This window comes from Plectrocnemia conspersa, unplaced genomic scaffold, assembly GCF_051122295.1.
Source record: "Plectrocnemia conspersa isolate PC_06_02 unplaced genomic scaffold, ASM5112229v1 ptg000010l, whole genome shotgun sequence".
In the NCBI taxonomy this organism is placed as follows: Eukaryota; Metazoa; Arthropoda; class Insecta; order Trichoptera; family Polycentropodidae; genus Plectrocnemia; species Plectrocnemia conspersa.
This window is the reverse complement of record NW_028277174.1, coordinates 17,459,614-17,477,097: the sequence shown is the minus strand read 5'-3', so window position 1 is coordinate 17,477,097 and position 17,484 is coordinate 17,459,614. Positions and strand designations below refer to the sequence as shown.

Sequence of the window (17,484 nt, the reverse complement as noted above, 5' to 3'; positions counted from 1 at the left end):
ATTTAATAAAAAATGTAATTATTAAATTGTTATTTAATAAGTAAAATGATTAAATGTGTTTAAAAATACATAATAATATTTAGCAGTTAAAAATATTAAATGAAATTCATACGTATTAGTAATGAAATTGGTTTAACTTTATGTTTATCATTACCCTATATTAAATCTTTGCTATAAGTAGTTTATATTTTTAAGAAAATAGTTATTTACAGATCTATTTGTTAAGTAGTAGCACAGTAAGTCTTAACACTTCACATCTATTATTTTATTAATTTAAGTCAACATTGATATGTATCAGTTAGGTAAACATCCTAATTTGTCAATAATAGTAACTAAAACAAATATATTATATTTATGCTGATTTTAGTAAAACTTTTTATAAACATACTAGCCGAAATAACGAGTTATTTAAATATTTATTTTATTAATTTCACTAAGGCATGAGTTCGATTTCTCGCAGCGAAATCGATATTTTCATTTATTTTATTATAGAGATTTTAGTTTCCATCTGGCATTGTCACAATCTGTATTTTGTGCTTTACCTCGCATATTTGTATTATGTGATATTGACACAATATGTGTATTGTGTATTGATAGTTATTGTATATTGTGTGTTGATTGTTATGTCTGTCATGTTAAAGCGTAATATATTACATAATCATATGATTTGCTCAATGAATTTAACTTGAATACTAAGTTAGCTTAAAAAAATGATCGTGTTTGTTCTCATTTAGTGTTCTATTAGCATATTGCAGAGTTTCGATGTTGTTATTCATAAATGATATTGCAACTATATTTTATATACTCATAATTAGTTAATCAAGAACAAGGTATTTAGATAATTTTACAAATAAGTTGTCATACTACAAATATTATTTTACACCTAACATTAAATTCTTATTATTCCACAATTTTTCAGCGAGTATCTGAATATCAAAACATTTAGTATGTAGCATATATAAAGTTTTAGTTATTTACGGATGTTTTAAGCCCAAAAAGTAATATGAATGACTGAAAGTTTGTATTTATAATATAGAGTCGATTAAATACATCTCTCCGAACTCATATTAAATCTCTCCCCAGAGGATTTCCCTACATTTGTATCCCTGAAAGAGGCGAGGAAAAAAAGTATGTATATTAGTGACGTACTTAATCCTAGAAAAATCAATGTTTATCACACTGATTAAAGTATTTGTATTACAAATTGCTAATTTAATTAATTACAACTTATAAATACTATGTATATATATATTTAAGGTTTCATTAAAGTCGCCTTCGTATAGTTTATATCTCGCAATTGTACAAAGGCATCACAATAATTGTTTTTCCAGCTCACAGCGATAAACGTTTAATTGCAACTGCTGGTGGCCGACCGGACATTAGCAGAAAATTGCAAAACTAACCCTAAAACAGTCTTACGGATTGCGACGAAGGGTCAGGGCTCGTTAAACCTTGTGACCGTTAAACCGCGCTCGTAAAAAGTAATTTCTTATTTACAATAAAAACGCCTATGGCGATGGGTAATTTGGTTAATGCTATTGCGCTGTCGTATGACACCACAAAGACCCTTCGATGGCCAAATGCAAATATCATTACGGTCACTGAACGATAGTAAATATTTATGATTATATACAATTTTCAGCTCGAGTTAAAGCCCAATATCTCCCCTTGAATCATATGTTATATTATATAATATAAAAATTGTATATACAATTTGTACAATATGATTTTTTTATAATTCTGATTTATTAAACTGTACTTTTTCATTTCATAAACATACCAAACTATACATGTTTTCACCATTTAAATAATGTCAGTTTTATAGCGCTTCTGTATCAACGCATCTACTGATAATGGTATGAAGAGGTTATTTTTAGGCTGTTTTAAAATCGTGACATTCTTGCCAATTTGCTTTGTGTTAAGCTTAGTGGAATGCTTCGTTAATAGTTTTTTTTCGTTAATAGTTACTAGTTTAGGATTGAGATCATATATCATCTATTTATGCCATTCTTAGCTGTTTATATAATTATACATTTTTTTGGTTTTGCTTTTTGCAGTATTTTGCATACGTCATACCTTATTTATTATCTTATTTTCAATTTAAAAGAATCAATAGATGAAAAACTGTTGAGATAGAAATCAATAAAGCATATTCTATAAACAAAAAATGATCTTTGAACTTGACTTCTGATTCAGATGAAACCAGAAGACACTTCTGATTTCTTAATACTGAATCCAATGATATTTTTGTTGAAAAAAGCAATAAAAGGTAGTATATATGATTACTAGATCGAGATGTCTATATTAGATAGTTATATACTATTTTATTTAATATATAAATCTGCTGAATAATAGAAAAAGTATATTAAAAAAATATTCAGACAATAATAATTGCTACTTTTCTTTAGTCTAAAAGGTAGTATTTACCATTTAGAAGGAATCATAAAGTTAACATAATGTTTGTTTCACACTCTTTGTTAGAGAATAACTTTACGAATTTTTGTGTCGTTGTGCGTATGTAGGTAGCTATAACACAAAAAAAAATAAACTGATTTATTACATTAATATATTAAATGTAGAGAGACACTCGAGCGCTGAAGAAAAAAGCGCAATTCATTGTATTTGAGAAACTTTCGGCCCTATATCAAAGTATAACATAATAAAGAATAATTACATTTTTCTCACAAACCCTTTGTTTTAATACATAAGATACTATATTAAAATACTTGAAGCGCGTTTCTTTAATTTCGTCTTCATTATATCTCGGAATAAAAAAATATCAAACATCATATTTTCACTGAAAGGTAAAATTGTTGAATCGAGAATTTTCTAATTAAACACCAATCCGCTGGAAATTGTACGCTTCTCATTCATAAAATGTACATATATAGTATATGCGAGTCGGTATTCGAACTTGTTCGTATAATTGGGTTTGGTATAGAATCTGCTCTCCAATCCAACCACCCCACTTTATGTGGTGTTTGTGTGTACGCTCAAATTGCAACAAAAAAAATAACCACAGTTACTAATCTGCTTTGCTTCGACATACACTACGCCGAATCCGACTCAGTGGTATGTTTTTATATTAAATTGAAGCCCGCTATGTATGTACACCCATACGTGCATTTTAAAATACGGATGCTTTAATTGCAATAAATACCCTGTTCAAAGGAAGCAACAGTTTAAATAAATAATCACTGTAAACCTGATTAAATAGCTTTATTGAAATGCCTTGGTTTGTCTGACAGAGTAGCTAATCAGTTAATAATATTTTTTTAATCTTAATCTTTTAATAATAATCTATATTTTATTAATTTAAAACGCTTGTTGACTATAATATTATACTTATGAGGATTTATACCAAATTATTGTTTAAAAATTATTTTCAATAAGCTTTTTAGCGTTACTGATTATTTTTATAAAAGCGTGTTAATCTTTTATTAATAAGTCTAAAAAAATTGGAATAATGTGAAATCTTATAATAAAAATACTCATTTGAATAATCAATATGTGTTGCTAATAGCATTTATTATGACACCATATTGTTGATAATTGAATACGTTTTATAGCAGTAATTAGGTAAAAATATAAATTTAAATCTCTAAGCAAAACAGCCTCAAATTTATAATCACAGTACTAGATCTTAAAACGATGTCAACAAAATCGAAATTGAATTATATATTAATTTGGAAATGACACCTAGATTACCATTTAGATAATTATTATACAGACTTTTTGTGGCATGTTTTATTGAAAATATTTGTAAAATAATAAAATAGATAAATCGCTCAAATTTTTAAGTCATCCTGTATGAAAATATATGAGGTTTTTTGAAAAATTATTTTTCATAGACTAGGAAAAGAGTAAAAGTAAAGCTTATTTGTAACACATTTATTGGTTAGTGTTATTGTAATATAAATAGTATCGTTTTTTATGTTTGCTTGTAATGAATATGAGCTATTTTATGTTATGTTCATGCTTTTTACAATAGTGCTCTTCACAATAGACTGTGAAGTGCATATTGTTGGAAATATCAATAATTAAATTTCTAATAAGTATTATTAGTTCGTAGAGTGAGTGTTTTATTGTGCATATATAGGGATTGCAATAATACTGGTATTAAAATCCTTTCTGCTCGTAAGGTGCGTGAGACGCACCAGCGCATGGCTCTTTATTACTTGTAGGGTGCGTCAGGCGCACCATTTCAATTATTGAAATATAACGTCGATTTTTGGGTATTTCCTGTGCATGTTTTAAATGGCGTTTTTGCAGTGTTGTAGACAAAAGTTTCATAAAGCATATCTTATCAAAAACTATCGTTTTTACTTTAATCAAGCCGGGGAGAGCTCATTTATCGCGAAAGGTCGGGGTTTTTTGGTGACTAAATTTAAATGCAGATGTGTCGTAGATTTCTCTCGAAGGCAATGGTTGGCGATCACCCTTCAGTAGACACGTGTCAGTGTTGTTCTTATTGCCTATTGGGTTTTCGACAGTGTCTCGGGTGACCATAATTTGTGTCTAAGTAAGACTATAGTAATTAATAATTTTGTTTTAATTACTTATTTTTTCATTTTTTTCTAATTTTATTGTAAAATTATTTTAAAAAAATAGCAGTGCTGTCGCTGAATTTAGTGATTGTAATGATAGTGATGGGGAAGATTTCATGTTTGATTTTTCATCTTCCAATGATGATAGTAAAGAAAGTAACGTCGAAATTAGGCCTGTTGCCTTGAATCGAAGATAGAATACAGGCAATTAAAACAACAGCGAGGAAGAAACGGTACCTCAAACAAATCGCATCACATCAGAAAATTGGAAAGTAATAACTAGTAATGACAAAGTACCTTATAAATAGCAATATTTCCACCAAGTGATAAATGTCCTGGGCCCCAAGTTCCCACAAACTGTATACAACCTATTGATTATTTTTAATTGTTTTACACTGATGAGTTGGTATACTAATAGAACTTGGGGATTTACGAAAAATTAATAAATAGTATTTTTCCATATTTGTTTCTTTAATTTATAACAAATCAACATCCCACATATTATTAAACGTAGTGCCCTTTTTCGTGCATCACTTTATTTATTTTTATATAAAAATATGCTATTTAAGCATTATTAGCTCGAATATATAAAATCACAAACAAATATGTACCATAAAGCTACTCATTAAAAGTTTTGTCTATTTTTAATTAAGAAATATATAAAATAATATGACATTAACTGCAGCGTTTTATTTGACCTTTTATGGTACGTATTTTAGTTTTTAAAAATATACCTAACATCAGTTTTTATAAACATAAATATACCTTGTGGATTTTTTAATTGTTGTAAAACGGTACAATTTTGTATTTCTGCAAACGATGTAAGCTTTCTTCGTTCGCAGGTAGATATATATCTAAAACTGAGCGGCATGTCTTTGTTATTTGTGTAAATTTATTTATTTATGGTTAAAACATTTTTTGGTCCCATAAATATTTTAAAATGGGTCGTCGCCCTATTGTGTTAATTTATTGCTATGAATTGTCAACAAATGGTACTTAAGAGAACCAAAAAAAATTAAAATGTAAATTAGAGAAATGCAAGTATTTGTTATGATTTCTTCGTGTTTGGTATTAGTTTATTCATATTTATGTTCTACATATATAAATTTAATTTTTGAATAGAATTTAACATTTTTCATTTTTCCCGAGCTAGCGACATACCTAGTATGAAAACGATTACGAGTGCCAAGGGTTAACAAAAACCAAAACAGTCAATACCGGTATTATCGGTATGAAACGGTATTGACATTAATAATAATTTTGTATTTTTTGGTAATAAAAAAAAGTAAAAAAGTAATCCGAGTAAAGCTCGCATGTTTCACCATATTCGTTGCTTAGCAAAACCCAAACATTCAAATACACTGGCAATTATTATTGAATGCTTTATTGCTAAGTTAATGCTGTGATATATTGTTAAATGTTTATACATGATTGCGAGTTTTGCGAAAAAAACAATGATTATATTTTTTTTTTCTAATGAAATATAATTTATAATAATATATAATAAATAAATGAAAGAAAATCACATTTTCACTACCCTCTAGAATCTTTGATTAGTACTAGTACAATCATAACAACTAGCATTAACAGGAGGTAGAATAACAACAATCATTTGCATGTATTGTACATTGTTTATCGCGCATCCTTTTCGAACAAAGAGTAGTTTTTTCTGGTACTTGTGGGTGCTTACGAATGTTTAATGTCTCGAGACGGATATGCTAATATATCCGTGAAATAATAACGCAATTATTTAGTCCTGAAATTTATATTTCATTGGTAGGCCTTACTTTCGATATGATTATATTTTTTTCAATTGTTTAAAATAATCGTTAGAATGGCCTCTTAACTGATTTTGCAGCTAGTTAAAAACCCCACAATTTAAATTATATGTTTTGTATCTACACCCTATACTGGTATACATATGTCAACAAGAATCCTTCTTCAATATGAAAAATGTAATTCCGCCTAAGCGCGAGCCTTGCAAGCCACGGAAATGAAATCTTTCGATATGGAGTAATAAAGTTTTAAAAGAGCGCACATACGTCTTCCGACTGCAACGTCCCGGTATGACATGCATCAAATTGAACGTATTATATAAGTTCGTATTACGCTCAAACACCGACAAATGCACCACCACTACATCACCCCTTCAGGGTCGCTATAACATACCCACCCCTATCTGACGACGTAAGCTTCAATTTTTCCCAAGCAGTTCAAAGTTCACTGCACGTTCGGAGAATAACTCGGACGGGCAGATATCGTTCGTTACAAACGTACACGCGAATATTCTTTCCATGGGAGTTAGTTCTCTACTGTTCATCGTCGCCGTTTTCTAACACTTTGTATCCAAGCTCTTACGTACTGCCTCCTTTCGTCCGGCTGCTGCTGGGGCGACAAAAGGGCGGAGGAGATATGGGTGGTTTTTAAAAAAAAAAAAGACAGTCTCATATGGGAGCATTGTGTTCGTTCGGCGAAACTTTCTCACGATTTGCATCAGACGTAACGCGGCGATAACAATGCGACGAAGTATACAATTTTATTCGAAATATGTTTCTTGATATATGTATGATTGTGATATATTTATGTGAAATATAAACTTAAAATAGTCATAAGTTTGAAACAAGTGACAAAAATTTTACGAGTAACTCATTCACATATAACACTGTCTATAAGCCCTTACAGTTCTCAATCAGAAAATTACCCAAAAATATATCAAATATTATATTATATTTTTTTAAATATCTAACCAGTTTGTTGAAAGACTTTAGAGAAGGCGATAGTGAGTTTATGTATGTTTCACCGGTGTGACAATTCAAGAACTGCAACTTTAAAATTGATACTATGAATATACCTGATATATTAAATTATATTATTATATTTTTTGGCTCCAAAAATATATATATTATTAACTACAAAACACTATTTAATTCATTAAATTATTGTCGCTAACTTACAAGATGATTTTCATCACAGTTTTAAGATTTTCGTTTGCCTCACCCTTGTATATACAATGAGTTGAAAATCCAATCAGGACCAATCAAAGTCCTTGTACCTTATTACCATAAGTCGTACTCCAAAGTGTGTCTTGTTGAGAAAACGTTCTCCCGGTACCCTCGACCCTTAACATCCAGATGGAGATGTGTAGAGTAGCGAAGGGCCGCGAATTATAATCGGTTAACTTAAACTTGGATTACGCCCGGGACCACCGGACGGATTGACTAATGAAATCTCTATCCCCAAATAACCCACCAAAGTTATATTGGAAACGAACTTTATACCATACACCCATGCGTGTGTTTAATGCTATTAATGTATTATACATGCGTAAGGAGAGGAAACTCTTGGCGCGTCGTTACTGCGACCTCTTTTCTGAGCTTAGGGATTAAGTTAATATTTGCAGCGTTTCGCCAATAAAGTCGAACGCGTTAATTATTATTACGGTTAATGGATGTGCTTTGCAGCTCCGCATAATTTATTTCGGGTTAATATTTGTTTAGATTGGTTATAAGATTTACACCTAAAGCGGATTTACAAGTTTATGCATTCGCACCGAACGCTCGAGCGCTTTCGAATACCAAGTTATTATTGTAATACATAAGTAAAACGGTATTACTATTGTCTGTACTGCAGAATTAAATCCATTTAAATCACATAAATACATCCATATAATATTTATATTTTTCAAGTCTGGTATTGAAGTAATAAAATGATTTTCATTGCTCTACTTGTTATATATAAGACTTTGAAAAATTATAATCAGTAAAAATTCAGAAAATTTAATAAAAAAACATTGTATATATAAGCATAAAAAACAGTGAAAAAAGATTTTAATTCTTAGAACTTATTATTTCATATTTAAGAAACTTTTCCACCTATATATGATCAACCGTATTTATTTAATTTTTATTTTATACTTAAGTTATTTTTATATATTCTATAATATACTAGCTGTTAAAATCCAGGGTTGTCCATAATAAAAAACCAAAAAAACATTTTTTTTATATTTACATAAATATATATAATTTGTATGCTTGTTCTTAAGAAAAATACACTAATAAAACCTTACTTATCGCCCTAAATAATATTTAAAAAAATACATGGAAGTGAATTTATAAATACATTCTCTATTTCTACTATGTTTTCATATAAATAAGGGGTATCTTAATTTTTCCTAGGCCTTAAAAAGTAACGATATATGTATAAGGAGTGTGAAATGGAGGATATAGTGAGGTTGGCTATGTCTTAAAGTGTTACTATGTAATATTGAAAATAAGTAGCGTTCAATATTATGTACATTTGTATACAAATGTATATCGGTAGATAAGGTGAGATGGCAATGGATAGAGTAGAGTGAATCTTAAGACAAGCATTGCATATTTTGCAATGCTTGTCTTAAGATTCATTTGAAGGCAAAATATGCAATGTTTCATAATTGATTTTCAGAGAATTTTCACAAAATTTTGATGAATGAAAAAAAATTATGTAATACAGTAAAGTATTTCAAATACATTTTACATGATATTTTTAAAACACCAGCTTGACCTGATGAAAGTTGAAAAATGTAGTAGCTTAGCTTTTAATATGTTAATTCGTGTTGGTTAGTTTTGGCATTAAACAGCAAATAGCCGCTTAACTGATAAATAGAGTTTTATTGATTTTTTTTAGAGCAGCATATAATTTGACTAACGCAAATTATCTCTTGTCGCAAATTCATAGAGTAAACAATAAACTAAATCACTTGAGAAACGTTCTAAATATTTTTAAGGATTATTTTATATTCGGTGGGTAGTACACGACTTAATAAATAATTTGATGTTATGCAGTAGAATATGATTCATATTCTTAAATTAACTTAATAAATCTTATAATGGTCACAAAAATACATTATTGCAAAATATATTTAATTTTAAATATAAAAAAATAAAAATACATATGCAAAGTAAGAGTAACTAAAAATATATCTGAAGAACATTACTGATAATGAATTCGTTAAATTAATTGACTAAGTATAATAATGAACTGAAGCTATTCCATAAAGCAATTTCTACAATATGAAATCCCCTTTCCGTGCCAAGTTTCAAAATTAATTTAGCGATAAAACAATTTTCAAACAATTAGCCAATTCATTTTTAGGGAGCAAATCCCTTTAATAATGATATATAAAGTATAAAGATATATTGTCTTACATAATGCCCATAAAACATTAAAGCACGCTTTAAAATTTGAAGTTATTTTTAAGGTGATACATTATTAAAAAAAAATATTAACACAAACACATTTATGACAAAGGATGCACTTTAACCGAGCATGAATCACTGTGCGGTCGAGCATTTTTCACCGAAGCCATGTAATCTTGTTCCGGGTCCAAAGCCATATTTCACCAAGTACAGGTGTACGCAAAACGCGAGATTTATACACCTTACATCTCATTTATCATACGGTACACATGTATGTATGCAAAGTTTCACGAACATTTCCATCGAGGATTTTCCGCTGTTTTCCCCGCGGGCCGGCCGATGAGTAGCAGGTGTCGTCAAAATTTCACATTAAATATTCGAAGCGTATGGCGCTTCAAAGGTTAAGGGGGTGGGGTGTGTTTTGTGGTGGCTAACTTGAAATGGTGATACCGAGAGCTAAGTAATAATATTTGAGAGGCACTTGAAAACGATACTTGAGTTTTAGTAAGTGTTCCTTCAAAAAGAGAGGAATATTTTTATCAGGATTCCTTAAAAAATATTACTTGCTTTTAATATATTTTAAAGATGCAAAAATACCCGTTTAATGTATGTTTCAGGTGTGTTCTTATTATTAAAATAAAAGTAACTTTGAATGGTAAGCAATTATGATCATTAACTACTAGGAAATAATAACAAAAATAGTACATAACTAATACTTTCCAAATTAATAAATCAGTAAAATATTTATTCTGTCCTTTGTGTAATGAGCGACAAAATGATTTTTGTTAATATTTAATAGTGTGCAACAATTTTTGTTTATTTAATTTATGATAAATCTTTGTCTATCGTTGGTCCAGTTTTTTAGTTTGAAAACTCTGGTGAAATTATCATATGAACCCTGAATATTTACATTTATATGTATGGAAGTAAAACTGATTAAATTTTGTGCTTGCTTATTTTTTGTCACAAGAGCAAATTAAAACAAACTGCCAGTGTGATTAGATAAGTTGTATACCTTTATACAAAACAAAACGCGAATGACTACAATGATATGTCCGTCTATTGTCACGTACGGTCTGCACCAAGCGCTGATCCATAATTAATTATAGGTTTTAAGAATGCTTTATATGTATACTAAAACAATTTAGACACATCAAAAAATATACAGAATATATTAAAATACTGAACAATCAATTGTGTTATAGCAAAGAGCTTACACTTTAGAAATATGAAAAATATATCAAGACACTTTTTAATTTTACGGTACATATAAGTGTATGTATTTCTTAATTTTAAATGCAACTCGAATTCATAACCATAAAAATCATAGAATTTGATTTATCTTTATTGTAATAAAAGGTTCATACAAGCGTTCAAGGATTTGTATCCGAGTATACGTACGCAAATTTATCTCGATATGTATTGTTCACCGATTCAGTTGCCAGTCCCATCAAACGTCATAGATTTATGTGACAATTGCAATAGAAGCCATAAATCTCGAGCGTAGCGGGTCAGCAATTCCACTGATATACGACCCTTGCGCTCTAAAACAATCCTTATGACATTGTCCATGGTCGTGTAATAATTATTTGTTTATTTTTTTTTCAGAACCAATATCGTTTCTAGATATAGTCAACACACAAAACGCAAGAGAAGGTAGTGATGCTACAATAAGGTGCATAGCCAAAGGAGATCCGGCTCCTACAATATATTGGTACTTCAACGGTGGTTCTATAAACAGTAAGTTTATTTTATAATTACAGTAAATTTCTCAACCCAATGAAATGAGTTTTTTATCTACACATATAACAGGTAAATAATAATAAAAATAATAAGAATATTTATCTTAACCTATTTATTTTAACATTTTTTGTAAATAAATGATTTCTTAAATACAATAAAACTTTTCTTACGCGTTAAACTAGTATATTATCTTCATACATTGTAAGCAAAAAATATAGATTTTTTCATATTTGAAGGTGTAGCAAAATAAAATGCAATAGCAATTGTCAACTGTCAGATTTTTAAATTTATTTTATTTATAGAACTTATTTCGATAATAAAATGTGTATCATAAAAGAAATATTATTTATATTTTTAATCATAACATATACATAAATTATGATTAATTTTATATGTTATTCGTAGATTTTCTAACGTTTACGATACTAGTCCTCATATTAATATACATTCCTATGTAATTACATCTTTAGAATAGGGTTGGTATTCGCTTAGGACAAACATTAATATTCTCCGTAAGGCAGGCGCGTTCCGCCGTCCGATAATCCGGGAAAAGGTGTACCGTGAATGGAAATGACTTTTTTCAGCTTCATTTGATCCTGTATTCATAAATCAGGTTTGCTTGTTCGCCTTAATAGTCCTTCAACGTAGGGATCAGCGCCGAAAGGAAACGGGTTGAGGATAGTGTAAACGCTGAGAGGCTATTGCTCTCCCCGGGGATGAGGCGAGGCTCGAATGTTTGTTCTACCGCGGATATAAATAAACGTGAGGGATTAGAATCTGAAAATCTTTATCGCTTAGTTGTTAGCTCAAATAAATCCTATTTTTTATTCGTGAAAGATAAAAGGAAAACTCAGTGAATGGAACGCTGTCAATTGATTTTACTATTTGATTTAGATATTATACTTGTGATATTAAATTATGTGTAATAAGAGCATTGTTTTAGATTGAACTAATGCATTACTGACTTTTTCTCTGAATTGAAAAAAACGGTTTAATTTTTTAAATATTTAATTGTAAGACTTTTTGAGAACCTAAAAAATAAAGCAATTCATTTTGGGCAATCCAACAATAAGCTATTTTGCATTGATAAACCTTTCTTCGCAACTCCTCCAAATTTAGCTCCCTTACCATGAATTGTGTTTTACTAAAAAATATAAAATTAGCTAATAATACTGGGGTTTTTTATTTATGTATAAATTACCTTAATTGTATTTTTAAATCATTCTTTTTTGTTTACAAAAAGATATTATACCCAAATGTTATTAAATTTAAACTCATATTAAGCAAAATTAACGATATTGTAAAACATTTATAAAATCTGTTTCAAAACTCCAAATAGCATATTACTTTAATTTTAAGACATTTAGATAATTATTAACAAATAAAGCTTATATTTTAGAATTTAATTTTAAAATATTAGCGCTGTATATTTTTATTATTTATATTTTAAAGATTATGTAATTATATTTTTAAAATATTATTTCAAGTTGAGAGACGCAGCAATTTATTAATTTTAAAAACATTTTTATAAATGATTTTTATAGACTACGACATCATTTTTTACAAATGATCACATGATCAAATGATACAATTGTATATTAAGAAAAAAATATTGCCACAAAGATGAAATAGCGTATGTAATATATATGTGAAATAATACAATCTGATTTTTTGTTATAAATTTTAATAAAATCAATAATAAAAAGCTTTTAATTGGAACTCAAATACATTTATTAAGTACTTTATATAATTCAGTAAATTATAAAATATAATTGAATATTTTTCAAACGATTTTTTTTTAAATAAAATCGACAATATCAATTAATACAAGTCACTATTGGATAAAAACTAAAATTTACTTTCATTGATAATTTAAGTTATTTTATCTTTGTGGCAAAAATTGTTTGACATTGATTTTGTATATAACCGTTTTGTATTAATAAGGTTTGTTAAAGTCAAAAATACTTTATCCTATATGATTATCAATTCATCAAATATAAATTAAAACAAAGCTCTAATAAAAGATGCTATAAAAATATGGCTTAATGAAAAATAAAAAAAATAAAAATGTAACTACATATATTTGAAAATAAAAACAAAATGTCGATAAAATTTCCAAAAAACTTCTTAACTTTACTGAATAAAATCAATAAAAGGTTGGCAAAAAAAACTAGACTACCAGCATTCAGTAAAATGGTAATAAAAAATTAAAATAAATTTACTAAGTAAAAAATGAAAATATAAAACAAGTATTAAATAATTTAGAATTAATTTACAAATCAAAAGTAGTTTAATAAATAGGTGATATTCGATTATAAAAATGTATTTATATATATTGCTATTTTTATATATTGTCTTTTTATGGTATATTTTTCTAATTTAAAATACCTAAATTTATATATATTTAATCTAAAAATATTTTTTTTCAAAAAAAAAAGATACTCTCTATGCTATATTTTGTCTTTAAAGGAAAGAGAAAAATAATAATTATAAGAATTGCTTGTTATCCTTAAACAGATTCCAAATAAAGGAGAAAAAGTATATTTTTATACATAATAAATCCGAATGATCAAAAAAATTTTATTGGCTATTTTAAACGACATACTATTGCATAATATTATATAATAATTCCTCAAACAGAAACATATATAAAAAATGTTATACTGTCATATTTACTTATTTAATAAACAGCATGGTAATTAAAATTTACAAAAGACACATTAATTTCATAACTTAATAAAATACGTTTTATTGATATCCTCCATGAAAACGAAGTCATATCACTCTTCAAATTCTATTGTAATCAAATATTTTTTGCAGTTACCAGCAGTAAATATCGAAGGGATGAAAAAGGACTCTTTATATCCAACATCACCTTGAGCGACAAAGGAAGATACACGTGTAAAGCCATACAAGTATCAACATCAAATAGCGACGTCAAGGGGGAAGTTATCGAATTGAACGTACAACGTTAGTAATAAATCTTCAATATCCATATAATATTTATGCATGTTAAATTTATCGATTTAACACTGAAAACACACACACACACACATACACATCCATCACAATTCTAAACGCGTATATATGAAAAGCACTTGTCAGTTTCAACACGCAAAATTTTCGTGTATATGTAGATCGTAGCACTCAACGTCATAATCCGATATATTTCACGACTCAGACATTTCCTTTACTGTCTTGCCTGATTAATAGACCATATTTTCCCATACATTTCTACAATATATATTTAAGATGATTTCGTTTTCAGATAAACCAATACCTGTGAAAAAGCTTCCGATCCACGCCAACGCAGAGCCAGCCTTTGGATATCTTCACGGTATATTTTTTTTTAATATTTATTAATATAATATCAATCATCCAATTTCAGAAATAGCTTTATGGATCGGGTTGCAATCAACCTTTTTTATATTAAATTTTGACGCGATTGAGCTTTGATATGCCTTTGTGTTTGTATATACATATATATGTATTTGAAAATAGGATAATCCGAACATAGGTTTCAAAATAAAACCAGTCATGCCATGACAAATTTAGTCGTAAATTTTGTTTAAAATAATTATTTTTAGTTATATTTGCTATCACTAACCTTACATAATTTATTTTCCAATTTACTGTTTGTCCTTGCGGGTAAATTATCTAACTTTATAATTGTTACCACCTGGAAGGAAAGAAACTGTTCTTTTTAACTATAATATATTGAAGAGTAATTAAGATACATTTATATTCCTTGAATATTTGTAAGTACTTTGCCTTTGACAATCCCAAACTGTTATTCATCATCAAAGTATATAATCGTTATCATTTTTACTAAGCATATGTCGTTACCTCATAGGTGTAACTTCTCAATATCTTATATTAAAAAAAAAAAAATTAAAATTTCACGCCAATTATCTTAAATTCAATAATAATAAATTGACTGAATGTATTTTTAAATTACCCACCTATTACCACACTACTAATTAAAACCCAGCACACGTCGGACCAAAAAGCCAAAGTGCATCACAAATTCACACATTACACTCCAACACTGTCTGAAAACGAACCACTTCTCCAACCCGTTAATTAGTGAGAGCTTTTCCGCCGCATGGTAATTAAGCGTGTACTAGGGGTACACATCCGGTGAAAAGCGCCTTCCGATCTCAACGCTCGCTTCCGGTTTCAGGTACCATCAACTTGACGTGCGAGGCCACAGCGGAGCCTGCGGCCAACTTCACGTGGCACCGAAACAACAGAATAGTAAGCAAGAAAACCGGCAGGATATACGAGGACACGCACGTGTCCATGCTGCAGGTGGAAATCAATGACAAGAACGACCTCGGCGACTATATATGCTTGGCCAAGAACTTCATGGGCACTATGAAAAGGGTCATAACGCTGTTCGAGGGACACAGACCCGAGATACCGACAGAGGTGGGTCAAATTTAGTTTTTAGGGGTTAATCCTACCCTGTTAACGCTCTTGGGAAGTTTGTGGGCAACTTTTGATTGAGTATTTATCATAAACGTAATTAATTTTGCTACGCTTGAACTTGGATACCGAGAAATTAAAATTATTATTAAAAATAATATTTTAATTTATTGAAAAATAAATAAAAATTACAATACTGTCATTTGTAGCTAATAATAAAAATCAATTAAGTACATTTAGCCATTTTTATGAATGCCAAAAAACCTTATTCAATTTAATTAGATATATAATAGTTGAAAGCTAATTAGTATTTATTAGACTATTTAACATTGTTCATATTTTAAAAAAATATTAATAAAACAATAAAACGCTTAAAAAATAGTAGAGAGAATTTTAATAGTGAAAATATATTTTTACCTTTAAAAAATCCTTAATGTTTTTGAAAGAATATATACCTTGCTCTTAACAATTTAATTAACTTTAATATATATTATACATAAAATTATAAATGTTTTAATTTGAGCCGATGTTAACATACATTATTGTGCACATTTCATTAATTAATTTTATGGTAGAAGAGTTTCGTAAATTAAGTGCTAATTAGTGAACGTATCATAATATTAATTATACTTCAATTACCATAATAAATGTAAAAATATTTTCATCTAAAAACATTGGATTTTATCTTATCTTTTTCGTAGATATTTTTTAAATATTTAATTTTTGTATACACAATATTAATTTTATATTTACAAATGGGCAATTTTATTTAGATCTTTGTTACGCGTAAGTAAATTATCGACGCTTAATATAAATAAATGCTTACATTGTTTATATCTAATCTTATTAACAAAACCGATGTTAATAAAATTGATAATATTTAATCAATAATTGACAAATTATTTACGCCTGATATATAAATTAATGTGCACATTGCTTATTTAATTTGTAAAAATAATATCATAAATACGTTGCTATATTTTCTTAGTGTCTTTGATTGTTAATAAGCATAATTAATAAAATAATAGATAGCATTTATAATTAAAAAAAAGGTAAAATGATAAAAATGAGAGGTTACCAATGTTTTCAACAAGTTTCTAAAGTGTAACTATAAACATATTAAAGACCGTAGTATTTACGGAGAACAATAAAAAATAGGCAGGTACTACATTGATATTTTATATATAATTATTATATTTTAGTTATTATTGTTAAAATAAAAAATTGTCAAAATATATTTTTATTATGCTATACAAATTTATGTATTAGACAATGAATGTATAATACATAGTATATTGAATTTAGAAGTAATAAGCTTTAAAAATTGTTATATTTTTAATATTTTTTAATGTATATATGGTTACTTTAGAAACAATTTTTATATAAAAACTGTTCAAATCAGAAACAGATTAGTAGATATAATAAAAAATAATGATACTTTTCCTTTATTTTTTTCTAAATAATTATATATATATATTATTCAGTGAAATAAGCTTATTTAAGTCTCATTTAATCGCTCACCGTCGATAAAAATGCGATATTTAGTTTTAAACCCCAGTATTCTCAGATACTAAAAATAGCACTTCCAA

The 17,484-nt window shown here is 28.1% G+C and overlaps 1 protein-coding gene across 1 annotated transcript in view; it reads left to right on the top strand.

Annotated features, from left to right (window-relative positions):
- Positions 1-17,484, top strand: part of LOC148230794 (limbic system-associated membrane protein-like) — a 217,070-nt gene that overhangs the window by 180,919 nt on the left and 18,667 nt on the right. The window contains exons 4-7 of the mRNA XM_088194479.1: positions 11,333-11,464; positions 14,288-14,437; positions 14,736-14,804; positions 15,651-15,898. Coding sequence (XP_088050605.1) covers positions 11,333-11,464; positions 14,288-14,437; positions 14,736-14,804; positions 15,651-15,898 — 599 coding nt within the window. The remainder of the gene's footprint in view (positions 1-11,332; positions 11,465-14,287; positions 14,438-14,735; positions 14,805-15,650; positions 15,899-17,484) is intronic.